This window comes from Saccopteryx bilineata, chromosome X, assembly GCF_036850765.1.
Source record: "Saccopteryx bilineata isolate mSacBil1 chromosome X, mSacBil1_pri_phased_curated, whole genome shotgun sequence".
Lineage (NCBI taxonomy): Eukaryota > Metazoa > Chordata > Mammalia > Chiroptera > Emballonuridae > Saccopteryx > Saccopteryx bilineata.
In genome coordinates this window covers 87,804,279-87,825,530 of record NC_089502.1, presented here as the reverse complement: position 1 = coordinate 87,825,530, position 21,252 = coordinate 87,804,279, and the positions used below count along the sequence as shown (strand labels likewise).

The following is a 21,252-nucleotide window of genomic DNA, read 5'->3' as shown; positions in this document are numbered from 1 at the left end:
CCTCACAATCTAGTGGAGTAAGTGGGTAAGGAAAGGTGCGCGTACAGAACAGGGGCAAGTCTTTTGCTGTAGGAGAGCATAGAGCCGCCAGGGTAGGCAGAAGACATGTCTACACTGAGAAGAGAACACAAGTCAAGAAAACTTTGTTGTGGAAAGGAAGGTCAAAAACACACAAGGTGGAGGGGTAATCATGTTTAGATGACCAGAGATGGGTAAGGTTGTGGCTGCCCAAGAGGCAGGTAAGAAGGTCAACAAAGAACAGTAAGGGAAGTGGTGAGAATAAGGAGAGAGGAGGCCAGAGTGGTCAGGTTCTGGATCAGACATACACTATGGAATCATCACTGGCTTCGTGGAGATAGAAGGTACTGGAGGAGGTTGGACCCTGTGCAGGTAGACCAACTCAAAGACAGTTGGTCATTAGGCAGAAGGAATCATGATGGAGGCAGCAGGGAAGAGACATGCACCTGATTTGAGACATTTAAGAGACAGGACATGGAGGCTGATTGCAACAATAGAACTGGGTAACACAGGAGGTGACAGTGATGCCCATGATTGTGGACTGAACAGCCTGAGAGATGGTGGTATCATTTACTGGGATACAGACTATTGAAAAAGAAACAATGTTTGGCTCTGAGTATAGTGAGCACAAAATGCGTATGAGAAATACAAGTGGAGAGAACTTCAGACTGCGGAAGACACAGGACTGGAGCTCAGAAGAGAGGTCTGAGCTGTGCATATTAATATGAAGTCACAGGCATGTGGATGATATTGGAGGACAGAGGTCTGGCACATGGTGCTCAAGGACAACGCATAATGTAAGAAGAAAAGTAAAGGGCAAGAACCTGAAGAAGGCCAATATTTAAGAAATACAAAGCAAAATACTTAGATGAGCAGCTATAGATTGAAAGAATAAAAAGAAAAAGAGTGTTTTCAAAGGAAAAAAATTGTAACTATGCCAGCCTCACATAGTGGTGGCAGTGAACAACAGAGTGTCAATATGGAACCCAGAGGTCCCCAGTTCAAAACCCCAGGCTCACCAGCTTGACTGTGAGTTCATCAGCATAATCCCAAGGTCACTGGCTTGAGCCCAAAGGTCAATGGCTTGAGCAAGGGGTCACTGGTTTGGATGAAACCCCAGTCAAGGTGCTTATGAGAGGTAATCAATGAGCAACTAAAGTGATGTAACTATGATTTGATGCTTCTCCTCTCTCTCCTCTTTCTCTTTCTCTCTCTCTCTCTCTCAAATAAAACAACAACAGAGACCTGAAGATGGCAGCGGAGTAGGCAGATGCACAGATGCCCAGCTCACACCACCAAACTGGATTACACTCAGCATGAAAAACCAACTCTGGACTACAAGAACAGCTCTCAAAAACCAAAGAGCAAAGAAGAAGCCACACCAAACCTGGAAGGAAGTGTGTGAATCTCCCCTACTTACAGGAAAGGGGGGGTGAGGCTGAGAGTCCAGAGGGCTCTCACTCCAAGGAAAAGAGCATAAAATATTGCTCACAGCCACTTGCCTGTCAACCAGGGAATGAGGTGTGTTGAAAGGGTGGGCCTGTCTTCCAAAAAGAAAGGGGAGAGAGAGAGACAGACAGTGAGGGGCAGAGGAATGCATGGGACAACCTGAGAAGCTAATTCATCCAGTGCTGGAGGTGGCCATAGCTGGGGAAGGGGCTGATCCTTCCACACAAAAAAAGATTAAAGTACTTCCAGGTCACAGATCTCCAGACATCTCTCCAGCTCCAATCAGTGCAGCAAGACACAGCTGAAAAGAAGAAGTGGGGAGGAGGGGCAGTAATTCAGGTCTCCATGGAGATCTGAGATACACCTCCCTGTACTGCAGCTGAGAAGACACCCTGCCCCCAGAGAGAGTAACTGGCAGATCAGGCCTTCAGAGTCTCAGGTTACACCCACGGCATTCCTGGATACAGTTTCAAATAAGCCCCCTGCTGAGGTCAGTAAATAAGACTATCATCTGATAAGAAAAAAAACACATCAAGACTTCAAAGAGGCCCAAATCCCAAAGTAGATTACAAATAATAGCTGATGCCAACCCAAGAAGAACTAGAAATAACACAATTGAATACTGGAGGCAGACAATACCAAGCCTAGACTCAACCAGCTCTACAAACAATAGACCCAAACACACAGACATAATGAGAAGACAGAGAAGTGCAATCCAAATGAAACCACAAGAGAATTTCCAGGAAATGAACTGAGTGATATGGAAATACCCAAACTTCTAGATGCAGAGTTCAAAATAATGATTGTAAGGATGCTTAGGAATCTTAGAACAACAATGGATGGTCATCATGAACACCTAAATAAAGAAATAGCAAGTATAAAAAAGGACATTGAAATATTAAAAAAGAATCAGTCGAAGATGAAAAATATAATATCAGAAATGAAGACCACAATGGAAGGAATTAAATACAGGATGGATGGAGCTGAGGACTGAATCAGCGAGTTGGAGGACAAGTTGAATGAAGGCATGGAAGCAGAGAAGGAAAAAAAAGAGACTCAAAAAGACTGAGGAAACTCTTAGAGAGTTCTGTGACAACAAGAAGAGAAAAAACATCCACATCATAGGGGTTCCTGAAGAAGAAGAGAAAGAACAAGGAACTGAGAATTTGTACAATCATATCATAGCTAAAAACTTCCCTAAATTAATGCAGGAGAAACTATCACAAGATCAAGAAACACAGAGAACTCCATTAAAGAGAAACCTAAAGAAACCTACACCAAGACGCATCATAATTAAAATACCAAACCTAAGTGATAAAGAGAAAATATTAAAAGCTGCCAGAGAAAAAAAAAGGCTATCACCTACAAAGGAGCCCCCATAAGGATGACATTCAACTTCTCAAAAGAAAAACTTGAGGCCAGAAGGGAATGGCAAGAAATATTCAAAGTAATGCAGAACAAGAACCTACAACCAAGACTACTTTATCCAGCAAGGCTATCATTTAAAATTGAAGGAGAGATAAAAAGCTTCCCAGACAAATAAAAAACTGAAGAAATTCATTACAGCCAAACCAATGCTGCAAGAAATGTTAAGGGGCCTGTTGTGGGAAAAGAATATAGCAAAAGAAAAATACAGCTTTAAAGAATAAAATGGAAATAAACAACTACATATCAATAATAACCTTAAATGTAAATGGATTAAGTGATCCAATCAAAAGACATTGGGTAGCTGCATGGATAAGAAACAGGACCCGTACATATGCTGTCTACAAAAAAACACACCTTAAAACAAAAGATGCACATAGATTGAAGGTAAAAGGATAGAAAAAAACATTTCAAGCAAATGGAAATGAAAAAAAAGCTGGGGTAGCAATACTTATATCAGACAAAATGGACTTTAAAACAAAGTATATAGTAAGAGATAAAGAAGGGCACTACATAATGATAAAGGGAGTAATCCAACAGGAAGATATAACCATCATAAATATCTACACACCTACTATAGGAGCAACTAAATATATAAAACAGACTTTGATGGATATAAAGGGCGAGATCAACAGCAATACTATAATACTAGGGGATTTCAATATCCCACTAACATCAGTAGATAGATCCTCAAGACAGAAAATTAACAAAGAAACAGCAGACTTAAAGGACACATTAGATCAACTTAATTTAAAAGATATCTTCAGAACCTTTCACCCTAAAGCAGCAGAATATACATTCTTTTCAAGTGCTCATGGTACATTCTCTAGGATAGACCACATGTTAGGCACAAAAGTTATCTCAAAAAATTTAAGAAGATTGAAATCATATCAAGCACTTTCTCTGATCACAATGGCATGAAACTAGAAATCAATCACAACAGAAAACCTCAAAAATTCTCAAACACATGGAAACTAAGTAGCAGGTTGTTAAATAACGACTGGACTAAGAATAAGATAAAACAAGAAATAAAAAAAATCCTAGAAATGAATGATAATGAGCATGCAACAACTCAAAATTTATGGGACACAACAAAAGCAGTACTGAGAGGGAAGTTCATAGCACTATAAGCATAATTTAAGAAGCTAGAAAAAGCTCAAATAAACAACTTGACCCTGCATCTAAAAGAACTAGAAAAAGAACTGCAAGTGAAGCCCAAATGTAGTAGACGGAAGGAAATAATAAAGATCAGAGCAGAAATAAATGACATAGAGGCTAAAGAAATAATACAGAAGATCAATGAAACTAGGAGCTGATTCTTTGAAAAGGTAAACAAGATAGATGAATCTTTAACTAGATTTACCGAGAAAAAAAGAGAGGACTTAAATAAAATTAGAAATGAGAGTGGAGAAATAACAAGTGACACAACAGAAATACAAAAAATTGTAAGAAAATACTATGAAGAACTGTATGCCAAAAAACTAGACAACCTAGATGAAATGGACAAATTCCTTGAAAAATACAATCTTCCAAAAATAAATCTGGAAGAATCAGGAAACCTAAACAGACTGATTACAACAAATGAGATAGAAACAGTTATCAAACAACTCCCAACAAAGAAAAGTCCTGGGCCTTGACTTCACAAGTGAATTCTACCAAATATTCAAAGAAAAACTAACTCCTATCCTTCTCAAGCTATTTCAAAAAATTCATGAGGAAGGAAGACTTCCAAGCTCCTTTTTTGAGGCGAGCATAATTCTGATTCCAAAACCAGGCAAAGACAACACAAAGAAAGAAAATTATAGGCTAATATCCCTGATGAATATAGATGCAAAAATCCTAAACAAAATATTAGCAAATTGGATCCAACAATATATGGAAAAAATCATATACCATGATCAAGTGGGATTTATTCTGGGGAGGCAAGGCTGGTAACAATATTTGCAAATCAATCAATGTGATTCATCACATAAACAAAAGGAAGGAGAAAAACAACATGATAATTTCAATAGTTGCAGAAAATGCATTTGATAAAATTCAGCACCCATTCACGATCAAAACTGTCAGCAAAGTGGGAATACAGGGAACATACCTCAACATGATTAAAGCTATCTATGAGAAACCCACAGCCAACATCATACTCACTGGGCAAAACTTAAAAGCAATCCCCTTAAGATCAGGAACAAGGCAGGGATGCCTACTTTCACCACTCTTATTCAACATAGTCCTGGAAGTCCTAGCCACAGCAATTTGACAAGAAGAAGAAATAAAAGGCATTCTAGTTGGAAAAAAAGAAGTAAAACTATCATTATTTGCAGATGATATGATATTGTATAGAGAAAACCCTAAAGTCTCAGTCAAAAAACTACTGAACCTGATAAATGAATTCAGCAAGGTGGCAGGATATAAAATTAATACTCAGAAATCAGAGGCATTTTTATACACTAACAATTATTATAGCCTAAGGCTTAGTTTTAAAACTAAGTTTTTGCCCACACCCTTGACTGTTGCACAGCATCTGCTGGTACCCTGATCTTGCACTTCCAACCTCCAGAACTGTGTTGTTTATAAGCCACCTAGTCTATGGTGTTTTGTTATAGCAGCCAGAACTAAAACTCCCCCTCCTAACCCAGTCTTCCTCCTGGACACTCCTCTCTTTGGGATCTCTTCCCACTATTTAGATGCCTACTTCCTTCACAGAGTCCCTCTCTTGCCCTCCAGACAACATTTCTGAGTGTTTGGTGCTTGGTCCCTGCTCAAGACACCCAGTGCTCCCACAGGCTGCAACCACCACCACCAGGCAACTGGGCCCTAATCTCAAACTCAGTGTGACCTCCCTCTGAGCTCCAGAGTTTTATCTTTCCCACACAGCTGCCTCAAATGTATTAGGTTAAAACTAAATTTCTTCCCTCCATGTTCACTTTGTGTAAAAGAAATATGACTGAAAAAGCTTTCGTGCCTGACCTGTGGTGGCGCAGTGGATAAAGCATTGACCTGGCATGCAGAGGTCACTTGTTCAAAACCCTGACTTGCTTCAAGAAACTGAGGGCACACACCAAAGCTTTACACTGAGATCACTCTGCCCATGATGTGGAGACTAGACTGAAAAGAACCTCTACAAAACACCTCTAGAAAACTGAATCCAGCAGCATATTAAGGAGACTGTGCACCATGAACAAGTAAGATTTATTCCAGTAATGTAAAGGTGTTGGATAAGCTTCCTAGAGCTACAGTAACAGAGGACCACAAAGTGTGGGGCTTAAAACAGCACAGATTTATTCACTCACAGATCAATGTTTTGGCAATGTTAGTTCCTCCTGAAAACTCTGAGGGAGAACATATTCGTGTCTCGCTCATATATTCGCCTAGTTTCATACAGTTGTCTCCATTCTAACAGAGCTTCAGACCAGATATGAACTAATCAAGCAATCACCATATTTCACAGTTTAAAGGGACATCCAAGGGCCTCATGATCATTTCATTAAAATACTTACTTGATTCTTAAGGTGATAATTCTCTTTTTGGGTCTTGTTTAATTAATTCAGCAGACAAGACTGTATAGAAACAATGAGAGAGACAAGATCTCAACCCACATGAGACATCCATAGGCTATATCCCAGGGAGGAATAGCTATGGGCTACTCAGAAAGATTCCACCTTCAGGTAGGGAGGAAGTCAACAGGCTATTTGAACTGAATAATAATTTACAGACAGTACATAAGACCAACTGGTTCTGCAATGTTGAGAATGTACCTTGTTGGTATCGGCAACACTGTTTTGTCGGGCATCAAAGATAGTAAGTTTGTGAGATTGTGCATTAGCATCCATTATTGTCTGCAAATATTTTTCATCTTCTTTGCAGCGTTTATCACTGGGACCCACTAGTGGCTGGCTGCACCGAGTGATTGTTGCCTGACTTTCTGGATGAATCCATGACAAAACCTAGTGTTTGTAAGTAACAAATATGAGTACAGTTCCTAAAACAGTATGTGCTCTAATTACCATGTAACACTTAAAAAAAGAAGAAAAAAAACCCAATTATCTTCTCAAACACAGCTTCTTTCGCATATTTTCCTCAAAAATGAGGGGTCAGGCCAATCAACAGCAATGATAGTGGCTATGAAGCACAATGTTTGGGTCAGGTTGAAAGAAGTTTGACTAGATAAGCTTAAAAATCCCCTTCCATATCTAAACTTCTATGATTCTAAGAAAAACAGCAACTAAGTTAAAAGATTACTAACATCAAGCACCTTTCCTATTTGATTGACTAGTTTTAATTTGTCTCCTAACTTAAAAACAAGTATGTATCTCAACAATGACACATGTGGCTGGTGAGGACAAAGTGAATATATAGTCTGTTATAAAATCTAAAGCTATATCCCCAAATCTCCTGTTTCCTTCAGTGGCCAAGAGATTCAGGTTGTACCAGACTACAAACTCCAGGCTCAAAAATGTTTGCTTCGAATAAGCCAGCTGGAAAGAAGAAGTAGCATATGATTTCACTCATTTGTGGAATCTAAAGAACAAAATGAACTAACAAGCAAAACAGACACAGACTCATACACATAGAGCAGGCTGACAGCTGTCTAGGGGCGGGGACTGGGTGAGGGGGTAGAGGAATTGAACAAAAAAGACAAAAAAAAAGGAAAATAAAAAACTCATGGACACAGACAACAGTCTGGTAGTTGTGGGGGAAGGTGGAGGAGGGTATGGGGGGATAGTGATGGACAAACACTTAACTTGGGGTGGTGAACATACATCACGGTGTACAGAAATGTGTTGTAGAACTGGGCACCTGAAACCTATATAAGCAGGTTAACTAATATCACCCCAATAAATTCTGTTTAAAAAAAAGTTCAGCCTGACCTGTGGTGGCACAGTGGATAAAGCATTGATCTGAACACTGAGGTCACTGGTTCGAAACTCTCTCTTTCTCCCTCTCTCTCTCCTCTCAAATGAATAAAAAATAAGTTCACTTCCTCCTGGGTTGAGGTGGACAGTATCACAGGGGTATACATATGTCCAACTCATCACATTGTACACATTAAAAATGTGCTGTTTTTGTATACCAATTAATCCTTAATAAAGCTGATTTTAAAAATCCATCCCATGCTGGCTCCTCTGTTTCTTTTCATAATGGTGTCCCTCCCATGCAGCTGCAGCCTTGTATGCAGTATCTAAGAAAGAGAGTCTTTTTTCTAGGATGAGTCAGTGAAACCAGTGATATAAATCATTAAAGCAGTAGTATGCTAACTCTTTCTTGCTGTCCTTTTTTATCCCCTACTGTTTTGAGAGTTAAATTCAAGTTACCTTTGTACTTAGTAATATGCAGTCATACAAGGCCGAGTCAGCAAACAGAATGGTCTACATAATTAGATAGTTCTTGCAAATCAAAGATACATTCAGGTTACTGGGCTTTTTAAATTTTTTCCACTGATTTGAGAGAGAGAGAGAGAGACAGAGAGAGAGATAAGCATCAACTCATTACTCCACTTATTTGCTCCAATCAGTTGTACAGTCACTGTGCCCTGACCAGAGATCGAACCCACAACTTTGGTACACCGGAACAATATTCTATCCACTGAGCAATCCAGCTAGGGCCTAGGTTTATTTTTCTACTATCCATTTTGTTCACTAGATATTTTCTATCTTCTTTCCATACTAGATCTAATATAATATACATTTATACCTATGACATCTATTACTTACAGGGACTCTGCCTTTTACCCGAAAAGCTGCCACTTTTGAAAGGTCATCATCTTTTACACTACTTGGCACGACAATGATGGCAGGGTAAGTGTCACAGAGCTCATAATTACTGTTTACTTTGGATATTTTCCAACTCTCATTTGGCAAGCCCTGTGCAGGGTCAGACAGAGGGAAAACACACTGTTACTTCCAACAAGTACTAACCATGAACCACATCCATTTCTTATTTTCTACTAAAATCTATTTACAATTTGTTCAGTGTTAGTTAAAAGTTTAAATATATATTTACCTAATATGATCCATTTCCTACCGATTTAAAAAATCTCATGAAGCATAAGAATTTCCAAACATACTAAAAAATGAAAACTATATACTAGCATCCCAGTCCTACACATTTCTTATAATGTTTCTATAAAGAATAAACATAGTATTGTTTTTTAAAATAAGTCACGAAAGTCCTTTAGAGAAACATAAATGTCTTATAAATGTATAAAATAAGTAATATATATCACCATACCAATTATATGGCAGAGATAAAGATTAAATGTCATGAGAATAATTTTATTGGAAGATCTTAAAACTGATAATGCACTAAAGAGCTTCTGGTAGAGAAACGCATAACAGATTATATATCATTAAATTATATATCATATCATTAAATTACATAAAATATAATTTATACCATTGGTTTTGATCCTTATTTAATCAACTCATTACCAGAATATCTAATAAAAACCCTCCGGTCAATTTGGTTTTTAAACCCCAGTCCTTGTACTCCACTTGCCTCTGGAAAAGGATGTGGTATAGTCAAAGGTTTGGCACAGGGAGAACAGGGTATCCTAGACATGAAGAACCTACAAGCTAGGTTTCTTCTCCACAACATTTCTAACCTTTTAGAAAATAAAAAAGATGACATATTCCTTTTAGTTTGATAAGAAACATACTTTACCTGTCTCTTATATTCAGCTATTGGATCATAAACTTTCCATCCATTAACAGGAAATTTTTCTTTATAGTTGAATGCAAAGAGTGTCTGGATACAAAAACCACAACACGCATATGTCAGTATTTCTTTGCTATGTCACATACCCGATATTAAAGCTTTTCATTCAGTTATGAGCTGAATATATTAAGATGAACTAAATGTATTAATATTCTTATTTAATTTGTAAATTTTGGAGCAACATATATGCAGTTTTCTTAATCATTACACAGAATTGATGAATTTTAAATATTCTAATACTAGATACCAAAATAGAAAAAAAAGATAAAGGCAACCTCTGGAAAAAATAATAATTAAACATGAAATTTGAGATCCTCACAAAAGCACACAAAAAAATTTATTTTTGGTATACTTACTTGCCCACTAGAAATAGGAAATGCATGTTTCTTGAGGTTTTCAAATATTCCCAGTTTACTTTGTTCTTCTTGTTTATAAGCAAGTCGCAAGTTTCTCATATCCTGTTAAACAATTTGCAAAACATTTATCAATTTGCTACCTATGAGGCAGATATCATGCTAAAGAGATCAATAAAATATTTTTATTCATTTCTCATGTTATACTCCATCTTGCCGTAACTAAAAGCTAATTAACAAATACACCTCCAACAAAATTTTTTTTAATTAAGTGAGGAAATGGGAACAAAGGGGATGTTTTGGGAGAAAAAATATCAGATGCAACCAAGAAATAGCTTAGTATGTAAAAGACATCCCATATGAGCTTACTTACTAAAGAGGTGCCACATAATCAATTGTGAGCTTTAGATTACTAAAGAAATCAATTACAGATCTTGCACCCTCCATAAAATAAAAATGTGACAGAGGTTTCTTGCCAGTACTAATAGCAAGGACTCTGTCATGAAGAGACTATGACCGTTTGAAGGACCTATATACTGAAAACTGCAAAGTATTATTGAAAGAATTGAAAAAGATACAATGAAATGAAAAAAATAGTCCAAGTCCATGTTCATGGATTGGAGGAATCAACATAGTTAAAATAGTCATATTACCCAAAGCAATATATAAATTTAATGCAATCCTTATCAAAATCTCAATGTCATTTTTTTAAAAAATAGAACAAAATATCACCAATTTTGTATGGAACCACAAAAAACCCCGAATAGCCAAAGCAATCCTGAAGAAAAAGAATGAAGCCAGAGGTATCACACTAACTGACTTCAAATTATACTATAGAACCACAATAATCAAAACAGCACGGTATTGGCAGAAAAACATACATACATACCAATGGAACAGAATCGAGAGCCCAGAAATAAAACCACATCTATGTAGACAAATTATCTTTGACAAAGGAGAATGAAAAGATAATGAAATTATCTTTGACACACAATGAAAGAAAGAAAGCCTATTCAATAAAGGGTGCTGGGGAAATTGGAAAGCTACATGCAAAAGAATGAAACTTGACTACAGTTTGTCCCCATATAGAAAATTAGTTCAAGATGGATCAAAAACCTACGTATTAGATCTGAAACAATAAATTACACAGAAGAAAACATAGGTACTAAGCTCATAGACCTTGGCCTTGGAGAACAATTTATGAATTTGACCCCAAAGGCAAGGGAAGTAAAGGCAAAAATAAATGAAAGGGCCTATATCAAACTAAATAGCTTCTGTACAGCAAAAGAAACTGACAACAAAACTAAATGAGGATGATATTTGCAAACAACAGCTCCAATAAGGGGTTAATATCCAAAATATAGAAAGAACTCACAAAGCTCAGCAACAAACAAGAAAACAATCCAATTAAAAATGGGGAGAGGGCCCTGGCCGATTGGCTCAGTGGTAGAGCATCAGCCTGGCATTCGGAGTCCCAGGTTCGATTCCCGGCCAGGGCACACAGGAGAAGTGCCCATCTGCTTCTCCACCCCTGCCCCTCTCCTTCCTCTCTGTCTCTCTCTTCCCCTCCTGCAGCCGAGGCTCCACTGGAGCAAAGTTGGCCCGGACGCTGGGGACAGCTCCGTGGCCTCTGCTTTAGGCACTAGAATGGCTCTGGTTGCAACAGTGCAACGCCCCAGATGAGCAGAGCATCGCCCCCTGGTGGGCATGCCGGGTGGGTCCTGGTCGGGCGCATGCGGGAGTCTGACTGCCTCCCCGTTTCCAACTTCAGAAAAATACAAAAAAAAATGGAGAGAGGACCTGAACAGACACTTCTCCCAAGAGAACAAATGGCCAACAGATAATATGCAGAGATGCTCATCTTCACTAGCTATTCAAGAAATGCAAATCAAAAACTACAGAGATACTACCTCACACCTGTTAGATTAGCTATTATCAACAAAACAGGTAATAACAAGTGTTGGAGAGGCTGTAGAGAAAAAGGAACCCTCATTCACTGCTGTTAGGAAGGCCATTATGGAAGAAAGTATGATGGTTCCTCAAAAAATTAAGAATAGAACTACCATATGACCCAGCAATCCCTCTGCTGTGTATATACCCCCCAAACTTGAACACATTGGTACATAAAGACACATACAACCCCATGTTCATTGCAGCATTATTCACAGTGGCCAAGACATGGAAATAACCAAAGTGTCCCTCGAAAAAAGACTGGATAAAGAAGATGTGGTACATATATACTATGGAATACTACGCAACCATAAGAAATGATGAAGTACTGCCATTTATGACAACATTGATGGACCTCGAGAACATTATACTGATTGAAATACAGTAAGTAAATCAGACAAAGCTAAGAAATGTATGATTTCACACATAGGTGGGATATAAAGCTGAGACTCATAGACATAGATAAAAGGGAAGTGGTTACCAGAGGAGGGAGATGTGTCAGAGGGGGTGTGGGTGTAAAGAAGGACAAATATAAGGTGATGTAAAAGGATTTGACTTTGGGTGATGGCTATAGAGCATAATCAACAGTTCAAATGCTACAGAATGTTTAGCTGAAATCTATGTTACTAATGAATGTCAATAGAATACTCGAGAGCTGTTAAAAACAAGAAATAGCTCATTATATGTATTGATAGCAAGTGGTTCTGAGATATGTTAAGGGGAAAAAGAAAGGACAGAATATTTTCAAAGACTAAAGTATAGTCCACATCAGTGGAAACTGGTAACAGTGGGTGCCTGTAGGGAGTGTAACAGAGCAGCTGGATGTTGAGTGGAGAGTGACTTTTTTCTACACACAGTTTTTTATCTTTTGAATTGTATTATCACCTGTATAAAAAACAAACGCCATACCTTGTAAGGCTCTCAGGCATGAGCTGAGAGGGCTGGGAGCATGGCCCTCATAATATTAGGCTGGAAACCATGTTAAAGTATTATCAGCTGCTCACCTTAGCCATAAACACATCAGTGAAACAGCCACAGGATACCTGCCGAAGTGACATAACTTCCTAGTGTAGCCTCCCTCAAAGTTATGCTGGCTACACACAAACACCTTGGTTGCTGATTGAGCTGACTTCCTATTTAGGATTGCTCATTAAGGAAAACACAGAAAAGCAAAGGAAAGAACATGTGCAAAGACCCCAGAGTGTGTGCAGGGGCAGTTTTGAGTGTGAGTAACAGAGTAATTGGGATAGCAAGGAGGGGAAGGTGGCTGGAGATGAAGCTGTGGAGGAACGTAAGTCAGGTCCAGACCGGCAAGGTCTTGGTAAGTTTTCCCTTTAGCCTAAGGATAATAGGGAGCTACTGAAGAGCTCTGAGTCGAGAAATGACTTGTTTCAAAATTTCAGAACTAATCAAGTCACCCATCTGCTTGAACTTCTGCAGCTGCTTTACACAGTTCCGCAGGTAGAATCATGGCCCAAGAAGGACACCGGGAATTTATCAAAGGCCAGCATGGCCATGCAGTGCCCAAAGCAAGCCAAATGAGCCTAAAGATCTGTGACTGGAAAGAGTAAGAGGCTTCTTTTAAAAAGGGATTTCTTTTTTAAAAAAAATATTTTATTAATTTTAATGGGGTGATATTAATTAGGGTACACAGATTCAGAGAAAACATCTCCAGGTTTTTTCGACATTTGATTATGTTGTATACCCATCACCCAAAGTCAAATTGTCTTCCATCACCTTCTATCTGGTTTTCTTTGTGCTCCTCTCCTCCCCCCACCCCCTCCCTCTTCTCCCTTCCCCTGCCCCTGGTAACCACCACACTCTTGTAAAAAGGGATGTCAACTGAAGTCTTGGGCCAACCAGAGGGAGCTGACCTCAGAGATTTGACCAAAGCAAACAGATGGGCAGGAATCCAACCCTCAAGTTTGAAAGGCACCTTGACAATTCTGCATAGAGGAACTCTTTCCTAATACTTCAGATATTATTAGGTTATTGATAAATTGTATTTCCAATAAAACATCAGTTAAGGTGTTTCTTAAGTGAGTAATTATCACTCAAGTTATCATATCCATTTCTAATTAACCCATTGGAGGAAGGGCATAAAACCAAAAATAAGCAGAGCTCAGGTGAAAATTCCAACATACCCAAGAAATATAATTGTTTATAATCACAGAATTTATTAGTACAGTCTGACCCTTATACACTACAGGTTTGAACTGTGTGGGTTCACTTATACATAGATTTTTTTTCATTAAATATTGTAAATGCAGTTTTTCTTCCTTATGATTTTCTTAGTAACATTTTCTTTTTCTAAGCTTATGTTACTGTAAAAATACAGCATATAGTATATATAACACACAAAATATGTCTTAATCAACTATTACCAGTAAAGCTTCTGGTCCACAGTACGCAATTAGTACTTAAGTTCTGGGGAAGACAAAAATCATATGTGGATTTTCAACAGTGCAGGCCCCTAAGCCCCACATTGTTCAACGGTCACTGCATTGTTGGCACTTTAGGAAGTCTCTGACCATCCACTGTTCTGAAGATTAGTCTTAAAACAACAAACTGGAAAAAAATATGGATCTTTGCTTTCCACTCACTTTTTCTGAACTGTAATGAATAATATCAGCATATAGGTTATAGGCAGTGGTGGGATTCAGCCGGTTGCCACTGGTTTGGCAGAACCGATACCTAATTTTTTGTTGAGCTTCGCAAACCGGTTGTTAAAATGGCACTTGTAATCAGGGTTCTTTCTAAGGTGGGCACCTAGGAAGCTGCCCGATGTGGAAATCACAAATTTATTTTCCTTACTACTTGTTAACATTCATCTGCACAACAGCATATTCTAAACATCCGTAATAATGTTCATTCTGTCCATAGGTGAAAAAAATTGCAAGTGAGGATGCCAATCAAGAAGCAAATGGAAATATCTTAAACAACAGTTTTATTGTTTTTGTCAGATATTATTTAATAGTTTTTCATTAATATTAAATCTCTTTCTTATAACATAATCTACTTTTGTGTACCTCTTTTATTATTCTTAAGTATTAAATGAATGAAATAATAAAGTACCTTTCAGTATATCATTTTTTTTATCCTTAAAACGGTCATTAGGGCAGAGAACCTGTTGTTACATTATTTTATTCCCACCACTGGGTATAGGTCCATGCTAATTAGAATACATCAAGAGAAAAGAAGAGTTTTACTTCAGTGACTTACATGGTGGTACGAATTGGTTGATAAAGATTTGAAGAGCTATCTGTCCTAAAACATTTGAATTACTAACAGTACAAATTACTCTGTCAAAAGACCAGGAAAAATGTGTCAGAAAAGTTCCCAGCTGGTTGCTTCTTGCAGTTTTACTAGTGTTGATACCATACCTTGCATACTATCTCTATACCACAAGAATTGTCCCCATGGCTCTGCGCTCCAATCTTCTCAACTCTGCTGATCACTCCCAGGGGAACATCAAGGACAAAATGTGGGTCCTGAATTTACAAATTAAGATGAATACCTATTAGTGTCAATCAACAACAGAGAGTTTTTATATTTTAAGTTTTCACTGGCTTTAAAACATGTTTGTTTACTTCACATTTCCTCTTTGTTCTAGCTAAGAACTGAAGTCTGACTTATAACATGTCTTCTGAAGTAGATGTTGAGACTACAACTAAAGTTCCTCTCCAGGTATAAATGCTACTTTAACAGCTTTTTTTCCCCAAGATACAATATTTGTAAATGTACACATCTTAAAACTCACCTTCTGATTATCTCAGGGTGATGAGATTACAGAGTACTTCTTACTTTCTTCTTTATTATTTACTTGCTTCTGAAGTATTTTTTTAATATTTTTAAATTTATTTTTTTACAACTTTATTCATTTGAGAGAGAGAAAGAGAGAGAGAGAGAGAGAGAAGGGGGAAGGAGCAGGAAGCATCAACTCCCATATGTGCCTTGTCCAGTCAAGCCCAGGGTTTTGAACTGGCAACCTCAGCATTCCAGGTCGATGCTTTATCCACTGCACCACCACAGGTCAGGTTTCTTCTGAAGTTGTTTTTTTTGTTTTGTTTTGTTTGTCTGTTATTTGTGTGAGAGATAGACAGAAAGAGGGACAGATAGGAACAGACAGGAAGGGAGAGGGCTGAAAGCATCAATTCTTCGTTGTGGCACCTTAGTTGTTCACTGATTGCTTTCTCATATGTGCCTTGACCAGGGGGCTCCAGCAGACCAAGTGACCCCTTGCTCAAACCAACGACCTTGGGCTCAATCTGGTGAGCCTTGCTCAAACCAGATGAGCCCACACTCAAGCTGGCCACCTCAGGGTTTCAAACCTAGGTCCGCTGTGTCCCAGTCCAATGCTCTATCCACTGCACCACCACCTGGTCAGGCCTGAAGTGTTTTTAAAAATAAAACACACTTTTAAAAACTCACCCTCTCTACATTTTTGAAGTACATCTTAAAGTCCGTCACTGTCAGTGTTCCACTCACGGCTCCCATAAATGGGCAGATATACATGACATCTTTCACTAAAAAAAAAAAAAATTCAAAGTAGAAACTACTACTATAGACTTATACTTCAATACATCTTAACATGAGTTTCCAAATATATATGATTCTAGTTTTCTAGAAATATTTAATTTGTTATTACTTTAAATAAAGATGTAGATAGTCATCTAATAAAAATCCTTTTTTTTCCCCAAACAGAATTCTATTTTGGTACTTAATGATGTATTAAGTGAAGGGCTTCATAATAAGCTACATTTTCTCATTTCTTCCTGGTGGTTAACATTTTCCTTGAGTGATCAATTAATCATATCAAAGACATATTAATTAAATTCTGGAGACCCTGAGCTACCATTTAGTAAATTACTGCTTCAGATAATAAAAACTAGAACCACATCCAATGGTGGAAAAAGACTTCTTTGCTTCAAATTCCTTATCAGCATCCATATAGATTTTTATTTTCTTACTGTGAATATCAATATTACCATATTTAATATGATATCAAGAGCACATTTGATTCTTATGAGCATTAAGATCCTCACACCTATCACAAAGATGCCACACCTTCACAATCTTCCTAACGTGTCATTTCAATGGCATGACAGGAACATACATAGCTACAGATGAGTCCAAGTGGACCAATTAAAGGTACTAAGGTTGTCATCCAGACAAACATTTTTACTAAAGTTTTTTATGACTCATTATGTACCCAGCAGCTTCTATTGCTGGGGTTCCAGTTATAACTAGACACAGTTCCTACCCATAAGTAGCCCATAACCTGTGAGTAACAATACATTGAAAAGGATCATTATATTGTAGCTTGGTAAGTGCTATCAAACCATGTGGACACATTATGGTAAGAACTCAGAAAAGGATTGGCTTAACTCAGCAGGGAAGCAGCAAGGAGGAGGTTGGGGGAGGAGGAAAGAGAGAGCAGCCAGTTGTTGGAGGTTACTATGGCTGAATCAAAGAGTGCATGAGGATGATAGGACATCAGGACAGAGATGAACTGTTCATGAATATTCATAGCAGCTTTACTGGTAGTCAAACAATAGGAAAAAAACTCAAATGTTCATTTATAGATGAAAGGATAAGCAAATTGTGGTGCACCATATAATAGAATAGTATTCAGCAATAAAAAGGAATGACTATTGACCCATGCCACAATATTAATGAGTATCAACATAATGATGTTAAGTGCAAGAACCTAGACAAGAAAGAAAATATACTCAATGATTATATTTCTAGAAAAACTAATAAAACCAAGCCTATAGTGTTTGGGAATGGGGAAAAGTCACAGGAGGGAAGGTTTATAAAGAGGCCTAAGGAAACTCCTAGGAGGTGAAGGATATGTTCATTAACTTCACTGTGATGCTGGTTTTCCAGGTACATAATGTGTCAACACTATTCATATTTACTCTAAATCTGTGTAGTTTGCTGTCAGGTTAAGAAACAGAGGAATGACATAATTAGCTCTGCATTTTAAACAGATCATTCCCAAAGCAGTATGGAGGCAGGACTAGAAGAATAAAACCTGACTAGAGTTTGCTCCTCTGCACAAAAATTAATTCAAAATGGATCAAAGATCTAAATATAAGATCTGAAACAATAAGTTATATAGAAGAAAAAATATAGATACTAAACTCATGGACCTTGGCCATAGAGGACCTCCAGGAGTGAATGCAGTTCCAGAAGCCAAAGACAGAAAGAATGCCAAAACCAAGGATGGGATCAGTAAGGTCAAAAGGACATTAATAAGAATGAATAGAACTAGTCCATTTGTTCCCTAATGAAATTGGTCTGGCTGATCTTTAGCACTTAGGTCACCTGTGCTCACAAGGAAAGTGCCATGCGATTTTACAGATCACCATAAGCAAATTGTGCATTAGACTTACCAATGGCCTTAATTGATTCTCCTGGAAAAAGTGGTGCTTCTTCCATCTGTGCCAGTTTATTTCCATCCCTCAGAGCCTGGCAAAAGTCAAACAGGAGTAAATTTCACTTTCCTTTTGTAAATGTGGGAATAATAATGGTGTTTTGTGTTCTCATTACAAAGCAACAGAAGCATGCAAAATATATACCCCCTCCCCTTACAAAACAATTTCAAAGCTCTGCATCACAGGACACCATGCTACATATTCTAGCAAATTATTACACATATTTAAAGTTCACAGTTAGAAAGCATTAATACAGAAATGGCTTGACATAATAGATATTGTAATCACTACATAGAAAGCTCAAAGGTGTCCCAGAATTTGGAAATAAAGAAAAAAGAAAGTTACCTTCTGAGCATGAAACTAAAACAAATAAAATTAACATCAGATGTAGGTGCTTAACCCAGCGTATGAGACAGTGTGGAAAACTCTGAAGACTAACGTAGTCAGGCAGGGGTCTCAGGTCTCAAGTCTCAGGTCTCAGGGCAGTCATATTACTAAGAAAAGCTGTAGGCTTTTGTACTGTAGCCCAGCTACCTGATGTGTATATGCAAAGCACAGGAGCTTGTCAGTGTGTATCTGATCCAGGCCATGAGAAAGTGCACCCTCATGTGGTAGACAAGAGTATTTCAATCAACACTGTGGAGCACACTGTGTTCATCAGGTTTTTCCCAAATCAATTCACTTTGTGCTGATTCCATGCTTACCACGTAAATTGCTAATCAGGTATTACATTTCCTGGCTGAAATGACACTAGGAAAAACATATCTTGGATAGATAGGTATAAATGTGAGTACATGCTCACAGTTCTAAATGTCCAGATTGCCACCAGTAGCCACTCTCCTATGAGCATGGCTGGGTAATGCCAGAGAACTCAGGGGAGCTGAGAAAATGGTACTCTTGAACTACAAAGCCAGGGACCAGAGCCTGAACTCAAGGCCTCTTCCAAGGTACTGCTACCCATTGCGATGCTGCCACGGAAATGGCTACTTCCTCTTTGGTATCCCTGACACAATGTGTTAAGAATAATAGGGTGTACAAAACCCCAGAAATCTCCATTGTGTTTCACAGAGCATTAAATTACCAAGAGTTGTGAATAGGTCTTTGTTTGTTTGAAAAGTTTGGGAAATGCAGGATTAAAGAAAACAAGGTAAACTTCTTTTATTAAATGTGAGATAAGTCTTTAGCATGTCAATGTATGCCAAATCAGGAAGAGCATGCTAACGTATGTTGTATTTCCCATACCTATTTGACCAGGAGCTGCTTTCTCCAAAAAATATTACCTGTTAACTTCAGAAGGCCACTAGAGTTCAGGACAAACTAAGTTTTCAGCATAATTTTGTAAAGCAAACATTAAAACCTGGTAATATTTTAATTCTAATAAAAATTATTAAAAATTCAAAATAGCCTGACCTGTGGTGGCACAGTGAATAAAGCATCGATCTGGAATGCTGAGGTCACCAGTTCAAATCCCTGGGCTTGCCCGGTCAAGGCATATACAGAAAGCAACTACTACTAGAATATACTTCCTGCTTCTCCCCCCTCTTTCTCACTCTCCCTCTCTTTCTCTCTCCCCCTCCTCTCCAAAAATTAACAAATAAAATCTGAAAAAAATTTTTAATTAAAAATAAGTATTTTCACAACTATAAGAATATTTCAATATGACTTATTAAAGGAACTCAATTTAAAAACACTATACATAGTAGTTTCATCAATTTTTTTAAATAAAAAAAGGAAAGGTAAAAATACAAAAAGCAAATTCAATGCTAAATGTTGGTCAGGATATATTTATGGGGAGGGCACAAAATGACACAGTCCGTCCTCCTCCTAATCAAGAACATGGTTAAAATAATACAGTTTATGTCCAAACAATTTCATTTCATTTGAATTTTTAGTCCAGATTGGTTTTTATGACACCTTTTAGTAAAAAAAATTTAGAAATGTAGAAAACTGTTAAAGGAGACATGGGGAAGTGTTTTTTAGATTCACACTTGATTTGAAAATACATTTTACACACTAATGCATAAACCAATATTTTTATACTTTCAAATGTCTAGTTTTAGAAACACTAAAAATAAATCACAAATCCTTAATAAAAGCCTTAATTTGAAAGTCACCTTCTTTAATCTATTGCTTGAACTAGAGACTAATTGTATAATATGTAGTTGCAATGAGAGAAAGATATTTTAATCACTATCAAATTTTGTATTACTTTAAATAGTCTATTGTTAAAGCTTATTTTAATGGCTAAATATTGTCATATATTATATAGTCATAAGTTCCTTATCTCATATTTTAGAATAAAATGGGAATAGGTAATTTTGAAATATTTCTTAAAGCAAGTTGATCTAAACAACTGTATCTGGAAGAAGTAGGGGGAAACGTGGCTCACTTTTAAGCCTTATATCAAGCCATATCAAATACTTTAAAGTCTTCAACCCAGAATTAGCTAGCAAAATGTTGTAGATGGGAGAAAGCGGTAATTGGGACCATTCTGAGAATGTGCAAGGCTCTTAAAATAGAGGCTGAAGATCAAATGCTTCTCTTCTCTTCTGAAAGCCACATTGAATTTGCCTTGAAATATCAGTGTAATTTTATAAAGCATGACTGTGTTGGTGAGACAGTGAGACAAACCTCTCACTAATAATAATTCAACCTGGGGCATGCTTTGTAAGTGATGAGAAAGCTACTCTCAGAATAAAACAAATAAATGATCCCACTGATTTAGATTTCCCCGTAAAAGGTTTATTTCATGTAGGAAACACACTTAGCTTTAGTATAGGAATTTAAGAGAATAGTTTTTATAGGTTCATTGTTTGGAGAGTACAATAGATTCCCTTTATAAAACTGGTATTAAGAAGTGGGACTCACACTTGTACTATATTAAGCTTTGATTGCAACTACCAAGT

At 37.5% G+C, this 21,252-nt stretch overlaps 1 protein-coding gene across 6 annotated transcripts in view; it reads right to left on the bottom strand.

Moving 5' to 3' along the window:
* MTMR1 (myotubularin related protein 1) overlaps window positions 1-21,252 on the bottom strand; it is a 99,854-nt gene that overhangs the window by 41,760 nt on the left and 36,842 nt on the right. For all 6 annotated transcript variants that reach the window (XM_066248918.1, XM_066248923.1, XM_066248919.1 and 3 more), the window contains 7 exons: window positions 18,305-18,380; window positions 16,338-16,432; window positions 15,290-15,397; window positions 9,960-10,061; window positions 9,550-9,633; window positions 8,601-8,750; window positions 6,645-6,833 (listed from right to left, as the gene is read on the bottom strand). In XM_066248918.1, coding sequence (XP_066105015.1) covers window positions 6,645-6,833; window positions 8,601-8,750; window positions 9,550-9,633; window positions 9,960-10,061; window positions 15,290-15,397; window positions 16,338-16,432; window positions 18,305-18,380 — 804 coding nt within the window. The remainder of the gene's footprint in view (window positions 1-6,644; window positions 6,834-8,600; window positions 8,751-9,549; window positions 9,634-9,959; window positions 10,062-15,289; window positions 15,398-16,337; window positions 16,433-18,304; window positions 18,381-21,252) is intronic.